Source organism: Homalodisca vitripennis, chromosome X, assembly GCF_021130785.1.
Source record: "Homalodisca vitripennis isolate AUS2020 chromosome X, UT_GWSS_2.1, whole genome shotgun sequence".
NCBI lineage: Eukaryota > Metazoa > Arthropoda > Insecta > Hemiptera > Cicadellidae > Homalodisca > Homalodisca vitripennis.
In genome coordinates this window covers 143,729,272-143,753,144 of record NC_060215.1, presented here as the reverse complement: position 1 = coordinate 143,753,144, position 23,873 = coordinate 143,729,272, and the positions used below count along the sequence as shown (strand labels likewise).

General features: G+C 37.1%; 1 protein-coding gene across 1 annotated transcript in view; it reads left to right on the top strand.

Moving 5' to 3' along the window:
• LOC124369966 (bone morphogenetic protein 5) overlaps nucleotides 1-23,873 on the top strand; it is a 132,570-nt gene that overhangs the window by 76,108 nt on the left and 32,589 nt on the right. The window contains exon 3 of the mRNA XM_046828199.1: nucleotides 21,703-21,835. Coding sequence (XP_046684155.1) covers nucleotides 21,703-21,835 — 133 coding nt within the window. The remainder of the gene's footprint in view (nucleotides 1-21,702; nucleotides 21,836-23,873) is intronic.

The following is a 23,873-nucleotide window of genomic DNA, read 5'->3' as shown; positions in this document are numbered from 1 at the left end:
ATGAGAAACAGAACTGAGATAAGAATTGACCCCTGGGGGACTCCGTAGCTCAACTGAATTGAATTTGAAAGCTGATTTAATATTTGGACAACTTGAGTTCTGTCGCTTAAAAATGATCTAAACCACTAGTATGGCACGCCTTGGATGCCAGGTGATTCCAGTTTATCGAGCATTGATGTGTGGTCAGCTCAGTCGAATGTCTTTGATATGTCGAGAAACGCATCTAGGGTGGTATTTCGATTTTCTAATCCATCGACAACCAAGTTGACCAGACTCACAACAGCGTCTATAGTCGATTTGCCTTTCATGAACCCAGATGGTTCATCTGAAAGTTGGTTTTGTTTATCCAAATACTGCAACATCTTGTCAAACAACTGACAAGGTCTTTCTGTCTGATCTTTCAAGAACTGACTCACCTCCTCATCAGTCTAGTTTAGACGTGTATTTGGCGACAGTGTGTAGTATTTTTATCGCCACCTAATGTAGCTTGATTAGTAAGAATCCCGTTCATAAAAGCGTGGCCACATACAACTCCAAGTTCCCAGATTTTAAATGAACTCGTTTCATCTTCCAAAAAAATGAACCTGCAAAACGTAGAATATTACACAACTTCCTTGTAAACTTGTTTACTGATTTTAAAAGAGAAGTTTTTGTTATTATTTATAAAGTTAATATTTAGAATACAATACACTAGCGTGAAATATCATATTGCATATGTGATTAAACTCTCATTATTTGCAATGGAAGAAATCGTGTTTTTCATGTAGCGTATCTTAATGCTATTAACAATGTAGGATGAGTACGCCAGACCCAACGACGTTGACTAGACCACTTGTGTACCAGGCTTTGCTGAGGATACATGCTAAATATCTAATGAACCACTCACTCATTACATTACGCTTCTACATGTGTTACTATTGATTAGACTTGTCTTGACAAATTTATTTATACTACGTCTCTCTCGCTGACGTCATGGTTACCCATAAAACCAATGCAAACATGTTCGCTACCGCTCAGCCACATCCCAAGCAGACTTAAGCACCATATTTGAACTCGGTGTTACTTGTATAGAAATGAAGCTGTATGCAAAATTTTAAGTCTATGAGTCCGTTCTCGAGATATCGAGTGGAACGGCAGACAGACGGACTGACAGTAATGATTTCTTTCCAGTCCCTTGAGTGATAGACTTTGCTAACGCTCAGCCAAAAACCTGTTACTTACACATAACCCCACACTTGGGGAGGAGTAAATATTTTAATCATTATAATACTCGCTACAAGTCTTAGTGGAATGACTTAAAATGTGTTTCTATTTTTCTAGCCGTCATGAAAGGAATCTTAAAGAGTTGTGATCAAAAGCTGCTTCTATAAAGAGTTTCTGCCCAATCGTGTATAAATCTTTACGTGCGAATATTGAGTTTAGCTCCACATCACCTTCTGCTTAGTGGAGCATCTGAAATCTGACACTGGTACAGATTCCCTCCTGGAATCTGGAGTCCACGTCTTCCGCTTACTGGAGCATCTGAAATCTGACACTGGTACAGGTTCACTCCTAAAATCTGGAGTCCACGTCTTCCGCTTACTGGAGCATGTGAAATCTGACACTGGTTCAGATTCACTCCTGGAATATCTGGAGTCCACGTCTTCCGCTTAGTGGAGCGTCTGCAATCTGACACTAGTACAGATTCACTCCTGGAATCTGGATTCCACGTCTTCCGCTTACTGGATCATCTGAAATCTGACACTGGTTCAGATTCACTCCTGGAATCTGGATTCCACGTCTTCCGCTTACTGGAGCATATGAAATCTGACATTGGTACAGATTCACTCCTAAAATCGCTCTTCTTATCAATTCGCTCGCATGGGGGTTTGAGCAATGGGAAGGAGAGACATTTTATCATGAGACGAACTCGGGAGCCTTTTCTTTATATAAATGTTGAAATTACAATCCACCCAATGACCAAAAGTTTCTATTGGCACCAGTTTAAAAAAACATGAAGAATGAGGATATTTGGATACATGTTGCATTCATTCTGGTACATTCTGGAAGGCAGTAAAACATTAGTAATTCAATCAATACTTTGCACCTTCTACACATTCAAATCAACTTGGGAGAGCCGATGGCCGAGCGGTCTAAGTCGTTGGACTTTGGGTCTGAGTTTAGAGATAGCGCAAGTCCAAATCCTGTCTGTGACCGTTGCACTTATCAGTATCCTTGATCTTGCACTGTATCGACTCTCCTCCTTTTCTGTTTGATAAGATCCTCGCACAGGCCAGTGGCCCATGAGGACGGTCACAGAATAAGGCTTAAAAGGGGATCGACCTCTCCTTTTATTAAAAAAAAAACTAAATTAAAACAGAATTTAAAATAGTGATCATTATAGCAATTTCAACTCCACTGTTGGGAACTGCGTGCGCATCCTAAAAGTATGTACTATCGTTATTTTACGTTTTAGACGTGTAGATAAAATCAGTTTTAGAATTCAGGTTTTGCGTACTATTCCCCAATGAAAGGGTAATAGAGTAAGCCACTTATGTGGTTCTTGAAAAAACGCATAAGAGGAACCATGTATTTTCATTGAATCCGTAATTTTATGTTATTTAATATTATTTTAGTTATGGCATTCCATATTCAACTCCATATAGCATAGAGGTCTGTCAAAAAACGCTTTGACATTTAGTATTGGTTTATTTTCAACAATTTCATGCAACGAGTAACGGTTTGTGTAAATTTTGTTTTTGACGATGAATGCTTTGACTTGATAACATGACATTCGCCATCGTTTCATATAGTAAAATGTGAAACACAACGTTTCGAGATGAGTACCTACATCCTTCCTCAGGTGCCAAATTCAAAAACACAAGGTTATGCATGCATAAATGTTGAAAAATCAAGAAAGATAGCATTTAGTCAATTTTACCATGAGGAGGGTTCTATGTGTTTGTAAAAAAACCTTCGCTCGAAACCCAACACCAAGAAAAAGAAAAGGCATGCACAATATAGAGTACGCTAGACGCTTCATAACATGCTAGTAGACACTTTTCTATTGTAGAGTTTGAGTTCGGTAAGTCCACCTCTGTGTTTTTTTGTTTTGTTAACTATTCAGGAATTGCTTTATATTTTAGAAACTTCAAGCTGAAAAAAGATCATATACCAGTCCTGAAAAAGTTGTATATCAGTTCGCTTATAACGCATTTCTCGAAATACTGGGAAATCCAAGTATGGGCAATCGGGCACCACAAAATCTGATTGGCAATGGAATATCTTAACAGATCTAACACCACGTTTTATGACACTTACAAAATGTTGAAGTTACCTGAAAACATTGTAAAGTTACTGCGCCAATAACGGTAAGAATAAGGTAGGAACTGATTTAATGGTCCATTTTAGTGATTCATGAACCTACAACACACCATTTTATGACCGCGCCAGCGTCGTTTAAAATATTAGACCTTTGTTAAACCTATTACTGTACTGACATTACTGGGTCATTAATCACCGAGTTGTTCTCCTGTAATGAAACGGTAGGCTACAACTCTGAGTGTTTTAGTATCATTAATTACGGAGGTAATATCTCGTAAACGAATGTTCCTGCGACAAATCAAGCCCCCGACGTCAATCAATCTTGCTCTACTGAAAGCTGTACAAATAATCGTGTCAGGCCCTCATTGTGATCTGTAAATGTCCGAGGTATTAATTAAACATATTAAATATAAATCCGGAGTTCCCTCTGACTGGTTTATTTTTCATTCATCATTGATCCTCAATATTTCATAACGGTGAAAATATTAGGTTTGTAATAACCCGATTTGAACATCCACAATTAGAGTTCCGAACGATCATTTCTTTCAGGGACTCAAAATAATGGGTAGGACTAATAGTCTAAAATTGCCAGCAGGGATCACTTCTGGCTGGTTTATACCTTCCATTTGAACCTATCTCTGGGCACAGCAAAAACCGATGTGTCACTTTAATCTGCGCAACCTTATGGATGTCCAGGAACGGCACATCACTAACCGCAAATGTTGAGATTCTGGTGTGCAAGGGTAATTCGATAGGTCTAGTCTACTGCGGGAGATGACTGTTGGAGTTGGTAGGGTTCCTTCCCAAGAGTCAAGGTTCTTGCCAGCCTTGACATAATGGTGTACCAACCCCTGCCTGCTTTGTCTGGAGAGGCTGGTTCAGAGCTGACTTCTCCTTCTTCCTAGGGAACATGACTTGAGATCAGTGCCCTAAAACTTTTCCTCGTAAATCTCGTCAGGGGGCGGCCCCTACATCCAGACTTACTCATCCAAAATTTCTGTCACTCCGGAAGCAGCGCAAAGATCCTTATAGGACTAGGTTCAATTTTCTAAGCTTACCCTTCTAAGAGAACAAAAAATAGTTCTAAAGTTGAGATCCATTTTGTACTGCATAAGCACAGAACCCGATTTTTTTTAAGTCGGTAGAGAAATTTCTCCCAAGAAGGAAATCAATAGTCAGCTGCGCTATTTTTGGTAGAGGTCGAAATTTAAGGGTATCAAAAGGGTTAAAATATGAAAAAAGATTTTTTCTCAGGATTACTTTATTAATATGACTCATTCAAAACCAACATATTTTGAAAGATTGACAAAGTTAATGAAATATGCATGCAAGTAATAATAAGTAAAACCTTATAAACCAGTTCGATTTTAAATGGTTACAACAACGATGTTATTAATATTTAGCACAGATAAATATAACATATAATGTTTGCTTATTATTTATTAAACATTTAAACCATAACTCTTCGTGTAAATCTGTAACTAATCTAATCTATAAACTATTACAACCAATAGTACTGATTATTTATGCACGTATGAAAATCATATATTGGTACATAAACTCCAGGCCTAAAGGCCTACTCAAGATTGAACGTTATGTAAATAGAATCTGTAAATTTACCTGGTATATTTTTTCTTATGTATATTGGAAGGTTAGTTAACACATTATTGTTGAAAACTCTGTTGCTCCACCGTACTTACTGATCGTGTCTATCACATCGCAGTGCACTAAATTGTGCACCTGATAAAACAATAAGAATACCTCTTCACCTAGATTACACCATATTTTTTTGGTCTAGATCTCTTTGATGTAGAAACGATGTAACGAGTTTATTTTGAGCTTCTTCGTCGCCGACTTTTATTTGATCTTTTTAGACGAACATGACTCCAAATTTCCGGAGTCAAGTTTGTGACAGCGTCAGATTACGGATGCTGCACTAAGAGGAAGGTGAATTGGAGGTGAACTCAACATTCACATTGAATCAACCCTTCCCACCATAGTGTGGAATACATTATTGTTTGTCCATATAGAACTGAGGGTATTCGATCAGTTTATAATTATTATATGTTAGAATAATTTGTACGTCGGTTTGTATTGTCTTGTGGGTATTATTAAAATTTTAAAGATTAAGGTGCTAATACAAGGGTTGTTGCAGATGTGAAGGAATTGTAGCCGTAACATAACTGAGATAACTGTTAATTTTGTTCTTCCTATGTACTTGAGTGAGTGAATTGATGATATTTGTAGCTAAATTAGTACATCCACGTTTCAATAAAAGGTTGATATGTGAGTTAATGACATCCATTAAATAATTGTTTGTGTTAATTTATTGCTTCTTCAGTGACTGAATAGTAAAGATTAATGCACTAAATTGTCATTGTATATTTATTTATTTATTTATTTACTCTGTAATGTCCGTAAAACTTCCGCTGTTTGCTGTGGACAAATTGTGGGCCAAATGTTAGTTAGTATAGTATATAGTTGAGTAATTACTTCATTTTATTCTACAAGTAACCTTTATGAAAGTATAAAATAAAATATAGGCCAGTGTGGGAAGAACGTCGCGTAGAGATAACTTAATTATAGTGCAATTTTGTAACTTATTGACATGTGTAATTTTCCATACTATTAGATTATAATATGTGGAAAATGTAATGCATAAATATACTGGACGACACTACACACACTCAAAACCACCACACTTTGGCAGTTAGTGCTATGAACGCCCAAATGTGTGAAAAGGTTGTATGAACACTCTGTGAGATCTGTCATTAAAGCTCGTATATTTAAACTCACTATCAAATAGTATTATGCAGTGGAGTTTTCCTTGATATTGTGGTTTTTAAGATTAAATTTTACATATATTTTATTTTTATTACGACCTCTGTCAGTTTTGGTTTACACGCACTCTTTAGACTTATAACTACAAGACTGGTTACAAACTCTGTTTTTTTTTTTTTTTTTTTTTTTTTTTTTTTTTTATTTTTTTTTTATAACAGACCTTTTGAGAAAATACAGAAGGATATCGAAGCTAACTTTATCTGAAGTAGTACAACATAATGTTGTTTGAGATCGGGTTCAATGTAAAGCCGATTAAATTAATTACATCTAAAAATTGTTTTTACGGTTCCCGAACTTAAGGAGATTACAAAATATTAGTTTGCTGATTTTACGAGGAATTTTAAGCTTACGATTATTTTGTAATATCTTGTTATCAGGTTTGCAGAAAAAGGATTTTCCGTAAGGATATAAAATTTCTACAGTATGCATTTCGAAAACACCTGAAAAGAGTAAAATGTTTTTATTCATAAAGAGTTCAATAAAGATTTGAGTAAAAATGTGTACTTTGCTTAGTAACATTTCATTTTAATCCCTTAAGTTATACATAATTAAAAATACGCGTCTTCCCGTATAGGAGTCATAACTCATATACATACTGTTAAATATCTAATTGTTATTTTAAAATTTTAAATGCCTATAAATCCCTATGAGGGGATTAAAACACTTGAAATTGGTTGCACGTATCCACAAAAATATCTGAAAGGGAAAATGTATTGAAATTTTAAACCATCTACCAAAACCAAAACCTGACTGCCACACCTTTGACCTTTAAAGATCAACTAACCCTTGAAGGAAACTGGATTTTTCTGACAATTGCCGTCGTTCGGTGATACAAAATATCATTAACACTACGTTTCGAGGTCAGCAATCTGAGCTCATCCTCAGGTGAATAACTAACCTAACATATAACTGCAATCTAAGTTAAAACAAAAAATCATACCGGAGCATTGCGACACGTAAAAGTCAGGAATCACAACAACCATATTGTTTGTCAACGTGCATACTAACTGTAAAACCTGCACGTAATAACAAAAATACGCAACATGAAGTATTGAAATTGAACTACAGAATACAGGTTACAATAGATCTGCACTCGCCGACCAACCACATAGAACTAACCTACCCATTTGGCGAACTAACGAATCAACAGGAATGTTAGGTTTCTTTGTATTGTCGTAGCGATTGCTACGACAATAGTTTCCTCAAATACGACTTTCAATCAAATATTGCCTAGTCTTTTGAAACTCAGTATTTTATTGCACTACTGGGAATGAGGATTTGTAAACAATGACATCCAATCAGGGCCAAACAAATACACATAAATGGAACCAATTGTTGTGTGGCTTTAAACTGGATGGATTGCGGCACCCACGCTGCTCCACACTCTACGTTTTATTGGAATGGAAAAATATTTAATACTGTCAAGTCACATATTGCGATTCCGGCAATATAAATCGGAATTAATGCATCGACTGGTTAGTGGGTAGTGCAGGGCCGTACCTATATTTGAATTTGGGGGGAGGAGAAGCAGTCTCTTCATTTTCACATGAGCTTTTCAATTCGTCTTTATATATTTAATTCTAATTAGACCACATAAGTAGTTTTCCCCAACTAGATTTTGAAACTTATTATCCTAATAAAATATAGCTCTTTGGTACAAAATTTTCAAAATATACGTATATAAAGTGCTGTTGCAGGCAATTGCTTAGACATGTGTTGGCATATAACAATACCCTACAATAAAAAAAAACTATATTTCATTTTAACATTATTTTTTATTACAACATATCAAAAATTTAACAACACACATCGTATTGTGATTACAATACCAGGCATATAAAATAATTTAATCGTAAAACGAAGATAACGTAATAAAAATATACTGAATATTCATGAGGTCAACCAAACAAGAACAATGAAATTACAAGATTACAAAAGAAAAAAGGCGATGTTTGAAGGACTCTTTATTTTCTACACTTAGTTCGGTGGATTGTTTGGAGGACAGGTTTGATGTAATTTCACAAATTTTAAATTAGGTAAATACTTTGTGGACTGTCGTTTAAAATTTCTTAAAAACACCATTGACCATACTTAATTGGAAAAAAATTTTTTTCATTTTTTTCACTTATGTGTTTCACATTCAAATCCTATTGTTTGCTACACTACCTATCTTCTTTATTACGATTTTAAATGCCTAATGTTCTCCGAAAACTTATTTAGATCCTTCGATAGCAAAATTATTTTTGTCTGTGATAATTGAAGCAAGAAGAGATCACATTGCATTTACCTGCACATTCATGCCAGATATAACATTACGTAATAGACTGTTTTCGCGAAAAATATTTTTGAACGCTAGAAAGATGCTGATTTAACCTGGAAAGTTCATGTTACTAAACATTATATATTTATTTAATATCGCCACAATCAGTAAAATTAACAGCTGAAATGCGGCGTTTCGTGAACTGTTACCTGCTCTCTTCTAAGTGTTAAACCCTAATATCAAAAACCGAGGTGATGTAAGTCATATCATTTAAGATAATTTCTCTGAAGAAGCACAAAGTAGGAAAATAGTTTTATATCACTCACCGAGGAATGATTCACACTCATTTAAACTAAAAAATTTTAACATTTTTGTAACAAGACCCCATTATAAACTGCTGAAGATGAAAATGTGAATTTTTATTGTATGTACAAGAGTTATAGCTACGGGGGAGGGTAACTTTTTATATAAATTTGTTACATAAATAGACTTTATTTTTAATGAAATATAAATTAAAGGAATGGCACATATTGTAATAAAATGGTACTTTAGTAAATTGTTTTTTGTATAATAAAAAACATACCACTCCCTCCAGTTATCTACATAAATAGTGTAAAAAAATAATTTCATTGTCTTCAACCGTTTTTTTTTTGCGCCTGATAATAAATTCCACTAAATTGTGATTGAATATATATCTACAGCTTCCTGGAAAATGTTCAAAAATGTTTTATGAAAGTTTTCAGAATAATCTTAAAAGCCTGTTAGGAAATACTTTTTTGTAAATTTTAAACAAAATTTTCCAAATACTAAACTATGCACCACGTCATATTTAGCAAACCAATATAAATGGAACAGGAATATTATTAAATTCTATGTACGTTTAAATTTGTGTGTTGGTATTTATCAACTGAAGAAGATATCAGATACCAGTGTTCGAAACGTCATTTTCTCATAACGAGAGCAGATAAAATTGAATCCTTTCAAATCGTTCCTGGCCGACAGTGACGTTCAAAGAAAGAACGAACTCGATTATGCCAATAAATAAATACTCATTCGAAATATTAACATTTTAAATATATCGACAGCACTGATGGTTAACTATTTATGGTTGATACGTCACTCAACAATATCAGCCAGTCCCACCCACACATCACAACGCGATGAGAGGTTTCACCTTTTTATCTGATCACTTCATTACTTGTTGACTCCATTTATACCTTTTAAGTGGTAAATCGAAAATATCCCGGTGTGTCGACGATGTTTGCGCACCTCCATTAAATCTTTTATCAATACGTCTCACTTTGACGATTGACACTCACATTCTTTCTCGACAAAAGAAATGCTACGGATATTTGTCGCCGTTTTGTGTCGCACAAAACTAAAGTCAATATTACGACGTTTCGGGAATTGGTATCTGACCTCTTCCTCAATTCAAACGTAAACCGAAATTTTAACCTTGTATGAATATTAAAATATCATAAATCATAGTGCTGAACAAGCCTAAGTGAGACGTCTCAGAAAATGTTTTTTGTATTAATGCTGGTTGTGTTGTTAACTTTGTTACTGCCTTTTCATGTTTGATATCAAAAATTGGTCGATAAGTGGCACCAACTACATACAGGCTGTTTAGTAAAAGTGTTCCAATACTTTTGAATTTTAATTTACACATAAAAACGAGTAAAAAGGTTCATATGAAGGTATGTCCTAAAACTTTTAGCTTACCATATATCTTTTTGTATGCGTTTTTAAAAACAAATTATATCTTTCGAGCCAGTTAAAATAAAGTTATGAAATTTGAAAATTAATCTTTGTATAGGACTTTTTGAAAATATCCCAGTTGAGAGGTATCAGTTGTTTGTTGCTCCTGGAATGTTAAAGCGTATCTTTAAAATGGCCGCGCTCGTTTATGCGTTGACGGATGTCTTTGCAAAATGTAACGTTGGAATTGGTTCGTTGGTAGTCGCTCAGCGTAGCTAACCATATTGATGTCCCTGAAGCGATTCGTGCTATACGCGCTCAGCGTAGTTGACCATAATATTGTCCCTGAAACGATTCGTGCTATAGTCGCTCAGCGTAGCTAACCATATTGACGTCCCTGAAGCGATTCGTGCCATAGTCGCTCAGCGTAGCTAACCATATTGACGTCCCTGAAGCGATTCGTGCTATAGTCGCCCAGCGTACTAACCATAATATTGTCCCTGAAGCGATTCGTGCTATAGTTGCTCAGCGTAGCTAACCATATTGATGTCCCTGAAGCGATTCGTGCTATAGTCGCTCAGCGTACTAACCATATTATTGTCCCTGAAGCGATTCGTGCTATAGTTGCTCAGCGTAGCTAACCATATTGATGTCCCTGAAGCGATTCGTGCCATAGTCGCTCAGCGTAGCTAACCATATTGACGTCCCTGAAGCGATTCGTGCCATAGTCGCTCAGCGTAGCTAACCATATTGACGTCCCTGAAGCGATTCGTGCTATAGTCGCTCAGCATACTAACCATATTATTGTCCCTGAAGCGATTCGTGCTATAGTCGCTCAGCGTACTAACCATATTATTGTCCCTGAAGCGATTCGTGCTATAGTTGCTCAGCGTAGCTAACCATATTGATGTCCCTGAAGCGATTCGTGTGATAGTCGCTCAGCGTAGCTAACCATAATATTGTCCCTGAAGCGAATCGTGCTATAGTCGCTCAGCGTACTAACCATATTATTGTCCCTGAAGCGATTCGTGCTATAGTCGCTCAGCGTACTAACCATATTATTGTCCCTGAAGCGATTCGTGCTATAGTTGCTCAGCGTAGCTAACCATATTGATGTCCCTGAAGCGATTCGTGCTATAGTCGCTCAGCGTACTAACCATATTATTGTCCCTGAAGCGATTCGTGCTATAGTTGCTCAGCGTAGCTAACCATATTGATGTCCCTGAAGCGATTCGTGCCATAGTCGCTCAGCGTAGCTAACCATATTGACGTCCCTGAAGCGATTCGTGCCATAGTCGCTCAGCGTAGCTAACCATATTGACGTCCCTGAAGCGATTCGTGCTATAGTCGCTCAGCATAGCTAACCATATTATTGTCCCTGAAGCGATTCGTGCTATAGTCGCTCAGCGTACTAACCATATTATTGTCCCTGAAGCGATTCGTGCTATAGTTGCTCAGCGTAGCTAACCATAATATTGTCCCTGAAGCGAATCGTGCTATAGTCGCTCAGCGTACTAACCATATTATTGTCCCTGAAGCGATTCGTGCTATAGTCGCTCAGCGTACTAACCATATTATTGTCCCTGAAGCGATTCGTGCTATAGTTGCTCAGCGTACTAACCATATTATTGTCCCTGAAGCGATTCGTGCTATAGTCGCTCAGCGTAGCTAACCATATTATTGTCCCTGAAGCGATTCGTGCTATAGTTGCTCAGCGTAGCTAACCATATTGACGTCCCTGAAGCGATTCGTGCTATAGTCGCCCAGCGTACTAACCATATTATTGTCCCTGAAGCGATTCGTGCTATAGTTGCTCAGCGTAGCTAACCATATTGATGTCCCTGAAGCGATTCGTGCTATAGTCGCTCAGCGTACTAACCATATTATTGTCCCTGAAGCGATTCGTGCTATAGTCGCTCAGCGTACTAACCATATTATTGTCCCTGAAGCGATTCGTGCTATAGTCGCTCAGCGTAGCTAACCATAATATTGTCCCTGAAGCGATTCGTGCTATACGCGCTCAGCGTAGTTGACCATAATATTGTCCCTGAAGCGATTCGGATAGTCGCTCAGCGTAGCTAACCATAATATTGTCCCTGAAGTGATTCGTGCTATACGCGCTCAGCGTAGTTGACCATAATATTGTCCCTGAAACGATTCGTGCTATAGTCGCTCAGCGTAGCTAACCATATTGACGTCCCTGAAGCGATTCATGCTATAGTCGCTCAGCGTAGCTAACCATATTGATATACCTGAAGCGATTCGTGTGATAGTCGCTCAGCGTAGCTAACCATATTGACGTCCCTGAAGCGATTCGTGTGATAGTCGCTCAGCGTAACTAACCATATTGATGTCCCTGAAGCGATTCGTGCTATACGTTCTTAGCGTAGTTGACCATAATATTGTCCCTGAAGCGATTCGTGTGATAGTCGCTCAGCGTAGCTAACCATATTGACGTCCCTGAAGCGATTCGTGTGATAGTCGCTCAGCGTAACTAACCATATTGATGTCCCTGAAGCGATTCGTGCTATACGTTCTTAGCGTAGTTGACCATAATATTGTCCCTGAAGCGATTCGTGCTATAGTCGCTCAGCGTAGCTAACCATATTGATGTCCCTGAAGCGATTCGTGCTATAGTCGCTCAGCGTAGCTAACCATATTGACGTCCCTGAAGCGATTCATGCTATAGTCGCTCAGCGTAGCTAACCATATTGATATCCCTGAAGCGATTCGTGTGATAGTCGCTCAGCGTAGCTAACCATATTGACGTCCCTGAAGCGATTCGTGCTATAGTCGCCCAGCGTACTTGACCATAATATTGTCCCTGAAGCGATTCGTGCTATAGTCGCTCAGCGTAGCTAACCATATTGATGTCCCTGAAGCGATTCGTGTGATAGTCGCTCAGCGTAACTAACCATATTGATGTCCCTGAAGCGATTCGTGCTATACGCGCTCAGCGTAGTTGACCATAATATTGTCCCTGAAGCGATTCGTGTGATAGTCGCTCAGCGTAGCTAACCATAATATTGTCCCTGAAGTGATTCGTGTTATACGCGCTCAGCGTAGTTGACCATAATATTGTCCCTGAAGCGATTCGTGCTATAGTTGCTCAGCGTAGCTAACCATATTATTGTCCCTGAAGCGAATCTGTTCATTTGTTTATTGATTTGCAATTATTTACATTCAAAGTGGTGCCATAAGTCCGAGAGACTGTACCTGATGACTGAAGATGGCTCTCCAAGGTGAGGTCGAAATATCGTTTTGGGTACAATGAATCTTAGGCTTTTCAAACATATCTCTGGAAACGGCAAAATGCGATGTGTGTTTAATGTAGACATTTCTCTAGCTGTAGTATACGATGTTATATGTGCAAATTTCTCTACCTGTAGTATACGATGTTAAATGTGGACACTACTCTAACTGTAGTATACTATGTTAAGTGTGGACAGTTCTCTTGCTGTAGTATACAATGTTAAATATGGATGATACTCTAGCTGTATACTATATTAAATATGGACACTACTCTAGCTGTAGTATACGACGTTGTAATATACACGTATGTATATATGATCTGTAAAAGCTGAGAATTAATTCCATAAGTTAGCACTTTGTGAGGTAAAACGTGATGGGAAATGTGGGATCGTGGCAGCACAGCGACATAACAAGCACTGCTACAACTCCACTTTTACTAGTTTGTAGCAGGAGAATGGCGCGAAGATACGGCGCTATCCGGTTTGACGTAATTGCCTCACTTGATATGTTTATTGCCCCGCCATACACTCGCAGACAAGCTACCGACAGCGACACGTACGATAACGCCTAGACACCTACGCTTCCACCTTCGTCATTGATATCGTACAGTTCCTGTGCGTTACAATTAGACACACGTAGCTGTACTCGTGGACTTATCGAACTTGCTTGTCCTATATTGCAGCGTATACTCTAAGTGTGCCATAAATGAAAATGGCGGATTTATTTGATTTCTTCTTGATTTCTGAGAATTGTATTCATCATTTTGTAATACGGCTAAATGTTGACGTATTTCAGCATTGACCTTCCTTTGATAGAAGGCACAGATGAAATTCATTAACCATGAGGCTTTTTCTTCCTTAAACAACGTTAAAAATTAACTATTTTAGGCTTATATTTCCTTATGTTATATAATATAATTATCTGCAATCAAGTCATTATTTATTCCTATGGGTATCCAATGGTCTAATGGTGAAAGGCTGAGACTAGAATATTTTGTAAAATGCGTGAAGATGCCCTGTGTGGTTTTGACAGGTCGGTGGGTCTTAGAGAGGGTCGATAATCAATAGCCCGGTGCTTAGAAAAACTAAGGGAACCACAGTCTGATGTGGTCTTACAAGTTTTTAGCCGGGTTAATATTAGTAAAACGTAAAGTCACGCACTGTGATAACTATTGTATACTTTAGACAAAATAGTGTCCTCGTATAACACGGCTGCTAACAATGATCACAGGAGCACTATGTGGTTGCTCTCAATATTCAAAGTGTTAACATCGTATACTACAGCTAGAGTAGAATCCACATGTAACATCGTATACTACAGCTAGAGTAGGTCCACATGTAACATCGTATACTACAGCTAGAGTAGTGTCCACATGTAACATCGTATACTACAGATAGAGTAGTGTCCACATGTAACATCGTATACTACAGTTGGAGTAGTGTCCACATGTAATATCGTATACTACAGCTAGAGTAGTATCCACATTTAACATCGTATACTACAGTTATAGTAGTGTCCACATTTAACATCGTATACTACAGCTAGAGTAGTGTCCACATGTAACATCGTATATTACAGCTAGAGTAGTATCCACATTTAACATCGTATACTACAGCTAGAGTAGTGTCCACATGTAACATCGTATACTACAGCTAGAGTAGTGTCCACATGTAACATCGTATACTACAGATAGAGTAGTGTCCACATGTAACATCGTATACTACAGCTGGAGTAGTGTCCACATGTAATATCGTATACTACAGCTAGAGTAGTATCCACATTTAACATTGTATACTACAGTTATAGTAGTGTCCACATTTAACATCGTATACTACAGCTAGAGTAGTGTCCACATGTAACAACGTATATTACAGCTAGAGTAGTATCCACATTTAACATCGTATACTACAGCTAGAGTAGTGTCCACATATAACATCGTATACTACAGCTAGAGTAATGTCCACATTTAACATTGTATACTACAGCTAGAGTAGTCTCCACATTTAACATCGTATTCTACAGCTAGAGTATTGTCCACATTTAACATAGTATACTACAGCTAGGGTAGTGTCCACATTTAACATCGTATACTACAGGTAGAGTAGTGTCCACATTTAACATCGTATACTACAGCTTAAGTAAATATGTGAATATTTACAGTTTGATGTAAATTATATTTTAAAGGAATAGCGTGCTTTTAAATTATTTGTGACAAAAGAGTAAGACGTTTTAAAACTTTTCTTATGACAAGATCAAAAAATTTCTTCAATAGGTTATTTTTTATAAATAAAATTGGTTCTCTCTCACCAGTTAGTTTTCATATACATCGTAAAAATCCCACATCCATACTTTCAAAAGTTATTTGTGCTTGAATATAAAATGCTCCTAAATACTACTTAAGTTGAATAGAATTCCCCGTGGATCATCAAAATCTGTTAGTTTTCATGTCTTCATTAAAGATTAAAGAGTTGAGTGCGACTAAAATTTCCCAGCACCAGTAACCCAACCGGACTGCTATTGCATTGGTATTAAGTTGATTCTCAACAATTTAAGTCTAATTGTCCTGATTGATTGGAAAACCCGATTCTCAATTTCTGACGTTGGCGGGCCTCATACACAAGGAGACAATCATTGCATCATAACTCGCATTTTCCTGGCCTTCAATATGCTGGATTCTGCTCATAGTGCAGTTCAGCGTTTATCCACCTCATTAGATTGCAAGCAATGTAACAGAAAATTGTGAATCAACGTTTTGTTAATTATGAAGAGATCTCAACGCATTTTAGTACGAGAAACGTTCCTGGAATGTACGTGAGACTGTCATGTTTTTTGTCATAAGATGTACGAGTAACTGATGAAGGGCACAGATTATCAAATGGTCTGTCTGGAAGGAATGTCTTTGTACTTGAGGGTTGCCTTAAACCGGTTCTCGGATGCTCATTATGAGTGTCGAAACATAACCCAGATTAGCTGTTATGGAGCAAAACATTTTATGGTATGGTTGGTTCGAAAATCGCCATCTGCTTGAACGTTGATGAAATAATAGCAGACTTCTACTCGGTAAAATTGCGTTCTTTTTGTTTGTTTATTACGGGGTTTACGTTTGCTTGTTTGTTTTTAATGTATTACCGGAAATCTATTCACTTTGTCCAATAATCACAAAACTAGTACCGTAGCATAGTAACACTCACTGCATCTGTGGCATTCACGGTCGATTTGGACCTCACAGTATCTTAGCAGATGAATAAAGAGAAGATCCGACGTTTAAAAATCACAGACGACAAAATAATTCAAGATCTATTTTCTGGGCATTGGACCACGATGCTGACACTACAGCTATAGGAATTTAAATCTCCATTAATGCCAGTGTAAAACAACCTAAATGAGAGTATAATATTCATCATGAATTAGTGGACTGGAGAGTTAATATTACCTTCATGTTTTGCCAGACAAGAGATGTTTAAGTTGCCGATTAATTAATGGCAAACATGCTGTTAGGCCTCGGAAATTTCTTTTACCATTGACATCCTTGATGGAATGTTCAACTTTTTGGTAATGAACAATTAATAACCTTAACAAGAATGTTTATTATTTTAGATACAGTTTGTTTTTAAGTACTTTATGTCCTTCCCAAAAAGGGGAGTGGAGAAGGGATAGCTTCAAAGTTTGAAATAAATCCTAACCGTTTAATTCATAGCACTATGGAACACAAAAGAAGGTTTGTACAAAAAATATCCTTTTCCTTCAAGCAATGGTGGCTTGTAATCCCTATCCTACCCATGTTTAAAACGCGATGTTGAGGTATACAATTCATAAAACCTCGTATACTGTTTATTTATACATTTGGAACAATTTTTACTTATTTATAAGTAAATACGATAATTAAAATTAGTTTATTTATTGATATAAAACGCTCCAAAATTAAATTTTTATATACATTAATTTTTTATTGGTTTCTAACACTCATACTAAAAAAGGTTAGTTAACATATTAGGTTGTATATCTGTACACAATGGGAAAAACTAAGACCGATGGTGCAAGAGGTTTAGTAAAGAAGTGTACCAGAGTGTAAAGAAAAGTAATTTTTCAGTAGCTAGAAAAACTGTAAACAAATCTCGTTGCCAAATTTAAAAAGTCCTCCAGCATCATACTCAGTAGCTGTTTATTCTTCCGTATGTTCCCCTTTACATTTAGCATGAGTTGTCTTTTGTTCTTTGAACATTCTAAAGCTGCTCTGTTTTAGATGTAATGGTCACTACCAACTAGCTTCCGAGGCCGTAGGCCGAGGTCTACAGTTGTAATAAAACGCCATGCGACAGTCTCACATGTCATCACAGAGCAAAATAAAAAAAAAACATACATCACTACTGTAATCTAAAAAAAAAACCCCAAATTCTTAAGACAATTATTATAAAAAGTGAACATGGAAATGACCCGGCATGTGAATTTAAACAAACCTTGCCTTACGGCATTGGCAAAGTTTCATTCTGTATCATAATACTAACGAGACTACCAACAATCTTCCGAGGCCGAAGGCCGAGGTTTTATTCAAGAAATAATGCGATGGTCACTACAAACTAGCTTCCGAGGCCGTAGGCCGAGGTCTACAGTTGTAATAAAACGCCATGCAACAGTGTCACGTGTCACCACAGAGCAAAGTGAAAAAAAAACATACACCTGTACTGTAATGTAAGGAAAAAACCCGACCCCCTATGACAATTATTATAAAAAGTAAACCTGGAAACGACCCGAAATGTGCTTACAAGTGTACTGATTAGTCTACTTGAAGGGATTTTTAGTACTGCCTGGGCAGTACGGATCGGCTTGAAAACACGTAAACACAAACAGTGCACGAAGGACAAAAATGCGGCACGAGGCCTGATGAAAAATCACCACATTGCCTGAAATGTATAGCTGAAAAACTCTGGCGGGCGTGCGCGGGCTCCTTCCTCGGTGACCCGGCTCGCTCGCGCGCTTCCGTCCACGGACGGTCGCGCTACAAGGAATTTGACGGTAGCGATGCAAACAGCTCGCGAAACAAGACAAGTCTCTCTTGTTCTCTGTGACTCACGCACACCCCGAGAGGCCGTGAGCCGAGGTCCTCCGGATTCTCGGCGGGCCCGGCTCGCGGCCTTTTTTTATTTGAAAATTTTTCAAAGTACCGAGTCTCTCTGTTTGGTCGCTTTGTTTTAAGCCAACTGTACAATTACCTCCAGTAGGGCAGACCTCGCAAGGTCAAATGTCTTCTGAATTTGAATTAACATCAGCCGGTAAAGCACTACTGTTTAAACTTTTTTTAAATTAAAATATAAATTATATATTAACGTGTTATATATCAATTCTTGAAAAGGATCATAGGATTCAATAAAAGACAAAAACAAAATCAAAATAGTTTTTCCACTTTTTAAACAATTTTTTTCTTGAATTTAAAATAAGTGTTAAACATCAATCCGTAGAACTTTGTTCTTTTCAATGCCATGTACTTTCAATTACTTTCCTGCAAGCATAACCCAGTGCCTCAACACTTGAAGAAGAGTTCTCAACACGTTCTCGAAACTTCGCGTTTCAGTTGTAACAAATAACAGTTAAAAGTGTCTGCAACAATATAAGCCTATTAAATTACTCCCACCGTAATAACGCAATTAATTAGCTCTAAACGAGGAATTCAGTGCTGTTAAAATTAGTCTTTCTAGGAATCATTACATTGTCAATAAAGCTGTTATACTTTTTTCGAAAATAATAAGTATTTGCTGTATTACTTTGTTAAGCGGATTACACAATATAAAGGTTATCATCACCCATTCATAATTAGTGCCTTTTTTAGGAAAAAGAGCTAAATTAAAAGAAATACATCAAACCAAGTTGCAAGCCGTGTAATAAATAGTCCCTAGAGCATTTATTTAGAATTTTCATAATTAAATTTCTCGGATTCGTGTGCCTTCAATGTTAGAGCTAAAATATGAACGCCTTCAACTCAGCACGGACGACAGAAATACACAAGTGAGTACTAATTGCAGCTACGACTGGGTGGGCGCCTGCAGGCAATATACAATAACAGAAAATATTACTTGTTTCCTAGTACTACAAAAAGTTAAAATTAGTTATAGTTTGTCTTTTAAAATTATTTTTAAAGTATTAATATTATTTCTTGTTTTATTTTATCAACTTTCGAACACCGAGGCTGTCTTAGTTGTTTTAAGTAAACGTGTAAATAAATTAAAATACTATTTAAAATTAAAGGGAATTTGTTTTCACTAAAACATTTCGTAATGTTGGATTGACCATGTGTTGTATCCATATCCAACATGACATGCCAACGTTATTCTTATTGGGGCTTGGCAATGTCAGTGTGATAAACGACCAACTTTCTTTGTTCGCTTAGGACAAGAAGCTTATAAATTGCACTTAGTCCTGTAAGAACCTTTGTGCTGCTTCCGGAGTGACAGGATATTCAGGATGGCTAAGGTTAGGGAGTAGGGGCCGCAATTAGATTCATGAGGAAGAATTAGGGCACTACATCTCAAAGTCATTCTCTCCGGAAGAAGGGTAGGCCAGGTCTGAACTAGCCTCTCCAGTAAAAGTAGGCGGGGGTGGCACACCCTTGTTGAGGCTAGCAAGAACCTCTGAGGTTAGGGAACAAACCCCACCAACTCCAACAGTCATCTCCCGCAGTAGACTAGACCTATCAAATTGCCCACGAACCCCAGAATCTCGACATTTGCGGTTAGTGATGTGCCGCTCCTGGACATCCATAAAGATTGAAGTGACACATCGGTTTTTGCTGTGCCCAGTGGTGGGTTCAACTTGAAGGTATAAACCAGCCAGAAGTGACCCCTACTGGGTACAAACGACCGATTACTACTTGTCTAAACACCCGAAGGCTGCACATTACGTCGTATGTTTGTACTTTCACAGATTGGGCTACAAATAGTTTCACTTTTCAGGTTTCATACGACTTTTAAGTGAAAGTACACTAGCAGGACTCACACATACAGGTGTAACAACACTATACAGGATATCCTCGTTCAGGTGTAACAATATTACACAGGATACTCATACAGGTGTAACAATATTACACAGGACACACATACATACGTAGCAATATCACACTTGACTGTCAAGTAGACACGTAGCAATAGTTAACAGTATGCCTACTAACAGACGTACCAATACTATAGAGATCATACGTACAGACGTAACAATATTTTACAGGACTCACAAGTAGACACGTAACAATAGTTAACAGTACACCTACAAACAGACGTACCAATACTATAGAGATCATACGTGCAGACGTAACAATATTTTACAGGACTCACAAGTAGACACGTAACAATAGTTAACAGTACACCTACTAACAGACGTACCAATACTATAGAGATCATACGTGCAGACGTAACAATATTTTACAAGACTCACAAGTAGACACGTAACAATAGTTAACAGTACACCTACTAACAGACGTACCAATACTATAGAGATCATACGTGCAGACGTAACAATATTTTACAAGACTCACAAGTAGACACGTAACAATAGTTAACAGTACACCTACTAACAGACGTACCAATACTACAGGGGACAAACGTACAGACGTAACAATGATACATAGCAAACACACTTACAGACAACAATATTACAATTAATTATACCATATACTTTCTTATTAGACATGAATTATTATTTTATATTTTACTATTATTTGTAAGTTTGTAAAGATATTGAATTATATTGATGATCTTTATATGCGGATATGCCAAGAATTTATTTCATTTAATTTCATGTTTTAATTACGATTGACGTTATATAAAAGATAATTACAACTGTAGATAAAAGGTTTGCAGTTTCTACAAATTATTAATTATAATACCGAACGAGTTCGTCAAGCTCTTGTTAAGCTATGGAAATATTTACGCTAAATATTTATTAAGGAATATTATTGATTATTTGTCACTCATAACTGATAATACACAGGACGATTTTGTAACGCGTCTAACTCCGATGTAGACAACGTAAAATTACAGCCGCATTTAAAGATAGTCTTAAACTTAAAATGTTTAAACTAAAGAAATTTTACTACCCATGATATATTAAGACACCTTTTGTCGGTTGATACAATTTTCCTGTTCACTCGGCTTGATATCCTTCGCGAGCAAATAAAATAAATTTAAAAAAATACCAAACAACAAACAAGGGTTAGCATATTCAACGTAATTTCTACGTTGTTAAACCTACCATGCCGTAAAGCAGAGAACACATTTAAACAATATTCCTGATGCTAGTTGATTGTTCTCGAAGCGAAATCTCTATTGTTGACTGCTCTAATGCGAGCGTTGTTTTGTCGACAGATGAACATCAGCGAGGTCGAGTACGCGACCAAGTACGAGAACTACCTGCAGACTGTACGTGAGAACAGGAGACTGAGGCAGCAGAGAGACACGTACACCACCACTCAGCGCTTCCAGAGCTACGCTCACTTCGGTACTCAAACCTTGGACACACCATACTCTAAACTGCTTCATCCTGTCAACTTAAGCGGGGTAGTCTTACGCTTTTACTTTTTTTTATTTTTGTACCTACCAGAGGTGGTACTCGAACTACGGTTTATGTAACGTGTACTACGGATGTCTCTTGTCGGCTCAATTATAAGACTCATCCTGAAATATCGGAAATTATAGTCTTAACCAATAATACTTCAGCTGTATTAACTAAGATGGTGTGATCAGGTTTTGGATCAAAGAAAGGATATGTCGGAGCCATAAGGTACCATTTCTAGACTCAAAAGTTGGAAACTAATTTTTCCGGTAATTTTAGGAGATGTAGTAGGCATTTTAAAATTATACCAAAGAAAAGCGGTATTTTTTGAAGGGGTTGCCCTAACGTAAACCGTAAAAAAAAAACACATTATTTGAAGTAACAGACTTTATTTGACGTAATGTGAAAATTAAATGTCATTATCAAGAACCGTGCTTGTTTTCTGCCTCCCAAAAGGAAACTATGTCGGCAAGAAGAACAATAATGTCGGCACTCTGTTCCTATCTGCTATTTGTTATCACGCGATATACGTAGGTTATTTTAAGTTATCATCAATATTTTACTAGTAGTAGTAAAGTTTAAAAATTACTTTAGGAGCGCTCATATGATCTGAGCTGGAATTTAGGTACTTTATCAGGAAATGTTTATCTCTTATCGCCCGAAGTATGAGGCGCCACCGAAGCCCGCACTGATGGCCAGGGGCATTTCCGAACGGTACTTTCCCGACCTCATATCACGTCCCAGATCTTCCAATTTTCCAGACGTTAGACCACGTTGGCCGATCTGCCAAGTGGTCTTCGGTGGAGAAAGTACCGATCGAAAATGCCCCTGGCCATCAGTGCGGGCACCACCCCGCACTTCTGGAGATAAGAGATAAACACCCCCTGAGATAGTACCTAAATTCAAGCTCAGATCACGTGGGCGCTCGTTAGATTTTTATGTTTATAATACGTTCGTATATATTTACTTACTTATATAGCCTAGTAGTACATAGGGTCAGTGTGGCCTCCGCGAGGACATCGCTTCATTTTGGAAGGCAAAGAACAAGAACCAATGATCATAACTACATGTAATGTTTACAGTAAGTCAAATAAACACTGTTCTTTCTAATAATGCAGTTTTTAGGTCCCCAGTAAGATATATTCTTCCAAAAATAGTAGCCTCGGGATGATACCGTACCCAATATCACGTAAAACATGACATTTTTTCTTTTTATAAAAATGTTTAGTTTCCTTGAAAAAATTGTTTTGAAAAATGTAGTTTTCTTAAATTATACGTACCGTTAACTAAAAGAATAAAAGAAAGGTGGAACTACCTGAAGCTATAATTTTACATACCGTAAAAATGTCATATTTGTATACATACAAAACTGATGATCAGCAGTTTTTTATTTTGGCCTGTTCACGAAATTTGAAATATCCTCCCGTAAATGCCTGTGATACCTCTTGGCGTGATTATACAAGCTCTACTTTGTCTGTCTTAAGGACGCTATCTTAAACAACTATGAATATTCAAAAAATATACTTTTCGAACCAAAAATCGTAGTTTATTACGAAGTAAACCACGTGTGCAAATGTTACTAGCAACACTTCAGCCTATCCAGACAATGCATTCTGGTGGAACTATGAGTGATACTGTTTTATACTGAATACTCAGAAATGATTACTTCTAATAAATTGACTTATAGTCATTTAAACCACGGATGTTGGGCCCTTTGAAATTTAAGCCTAACTAAAGAATTACGTTTATGCTGGATCTATGATCCTCAAAATGTTAATAACTACTAAAAAGAAAGTAGATCGTACATACATAAAAAGAAATGTGATGAGAAGGCTTTGGAAATAGTTATGGGAAATCCAACCCACAGGTTATTTTGATTTACCATAACATCCTACATTACAAATTGAGAATTTTGTACAGAGTACTAATATTGGGTTATTGGGTTCGGGTTGGGTATTTTCAGGTCAATCTGTATGTTATGGAT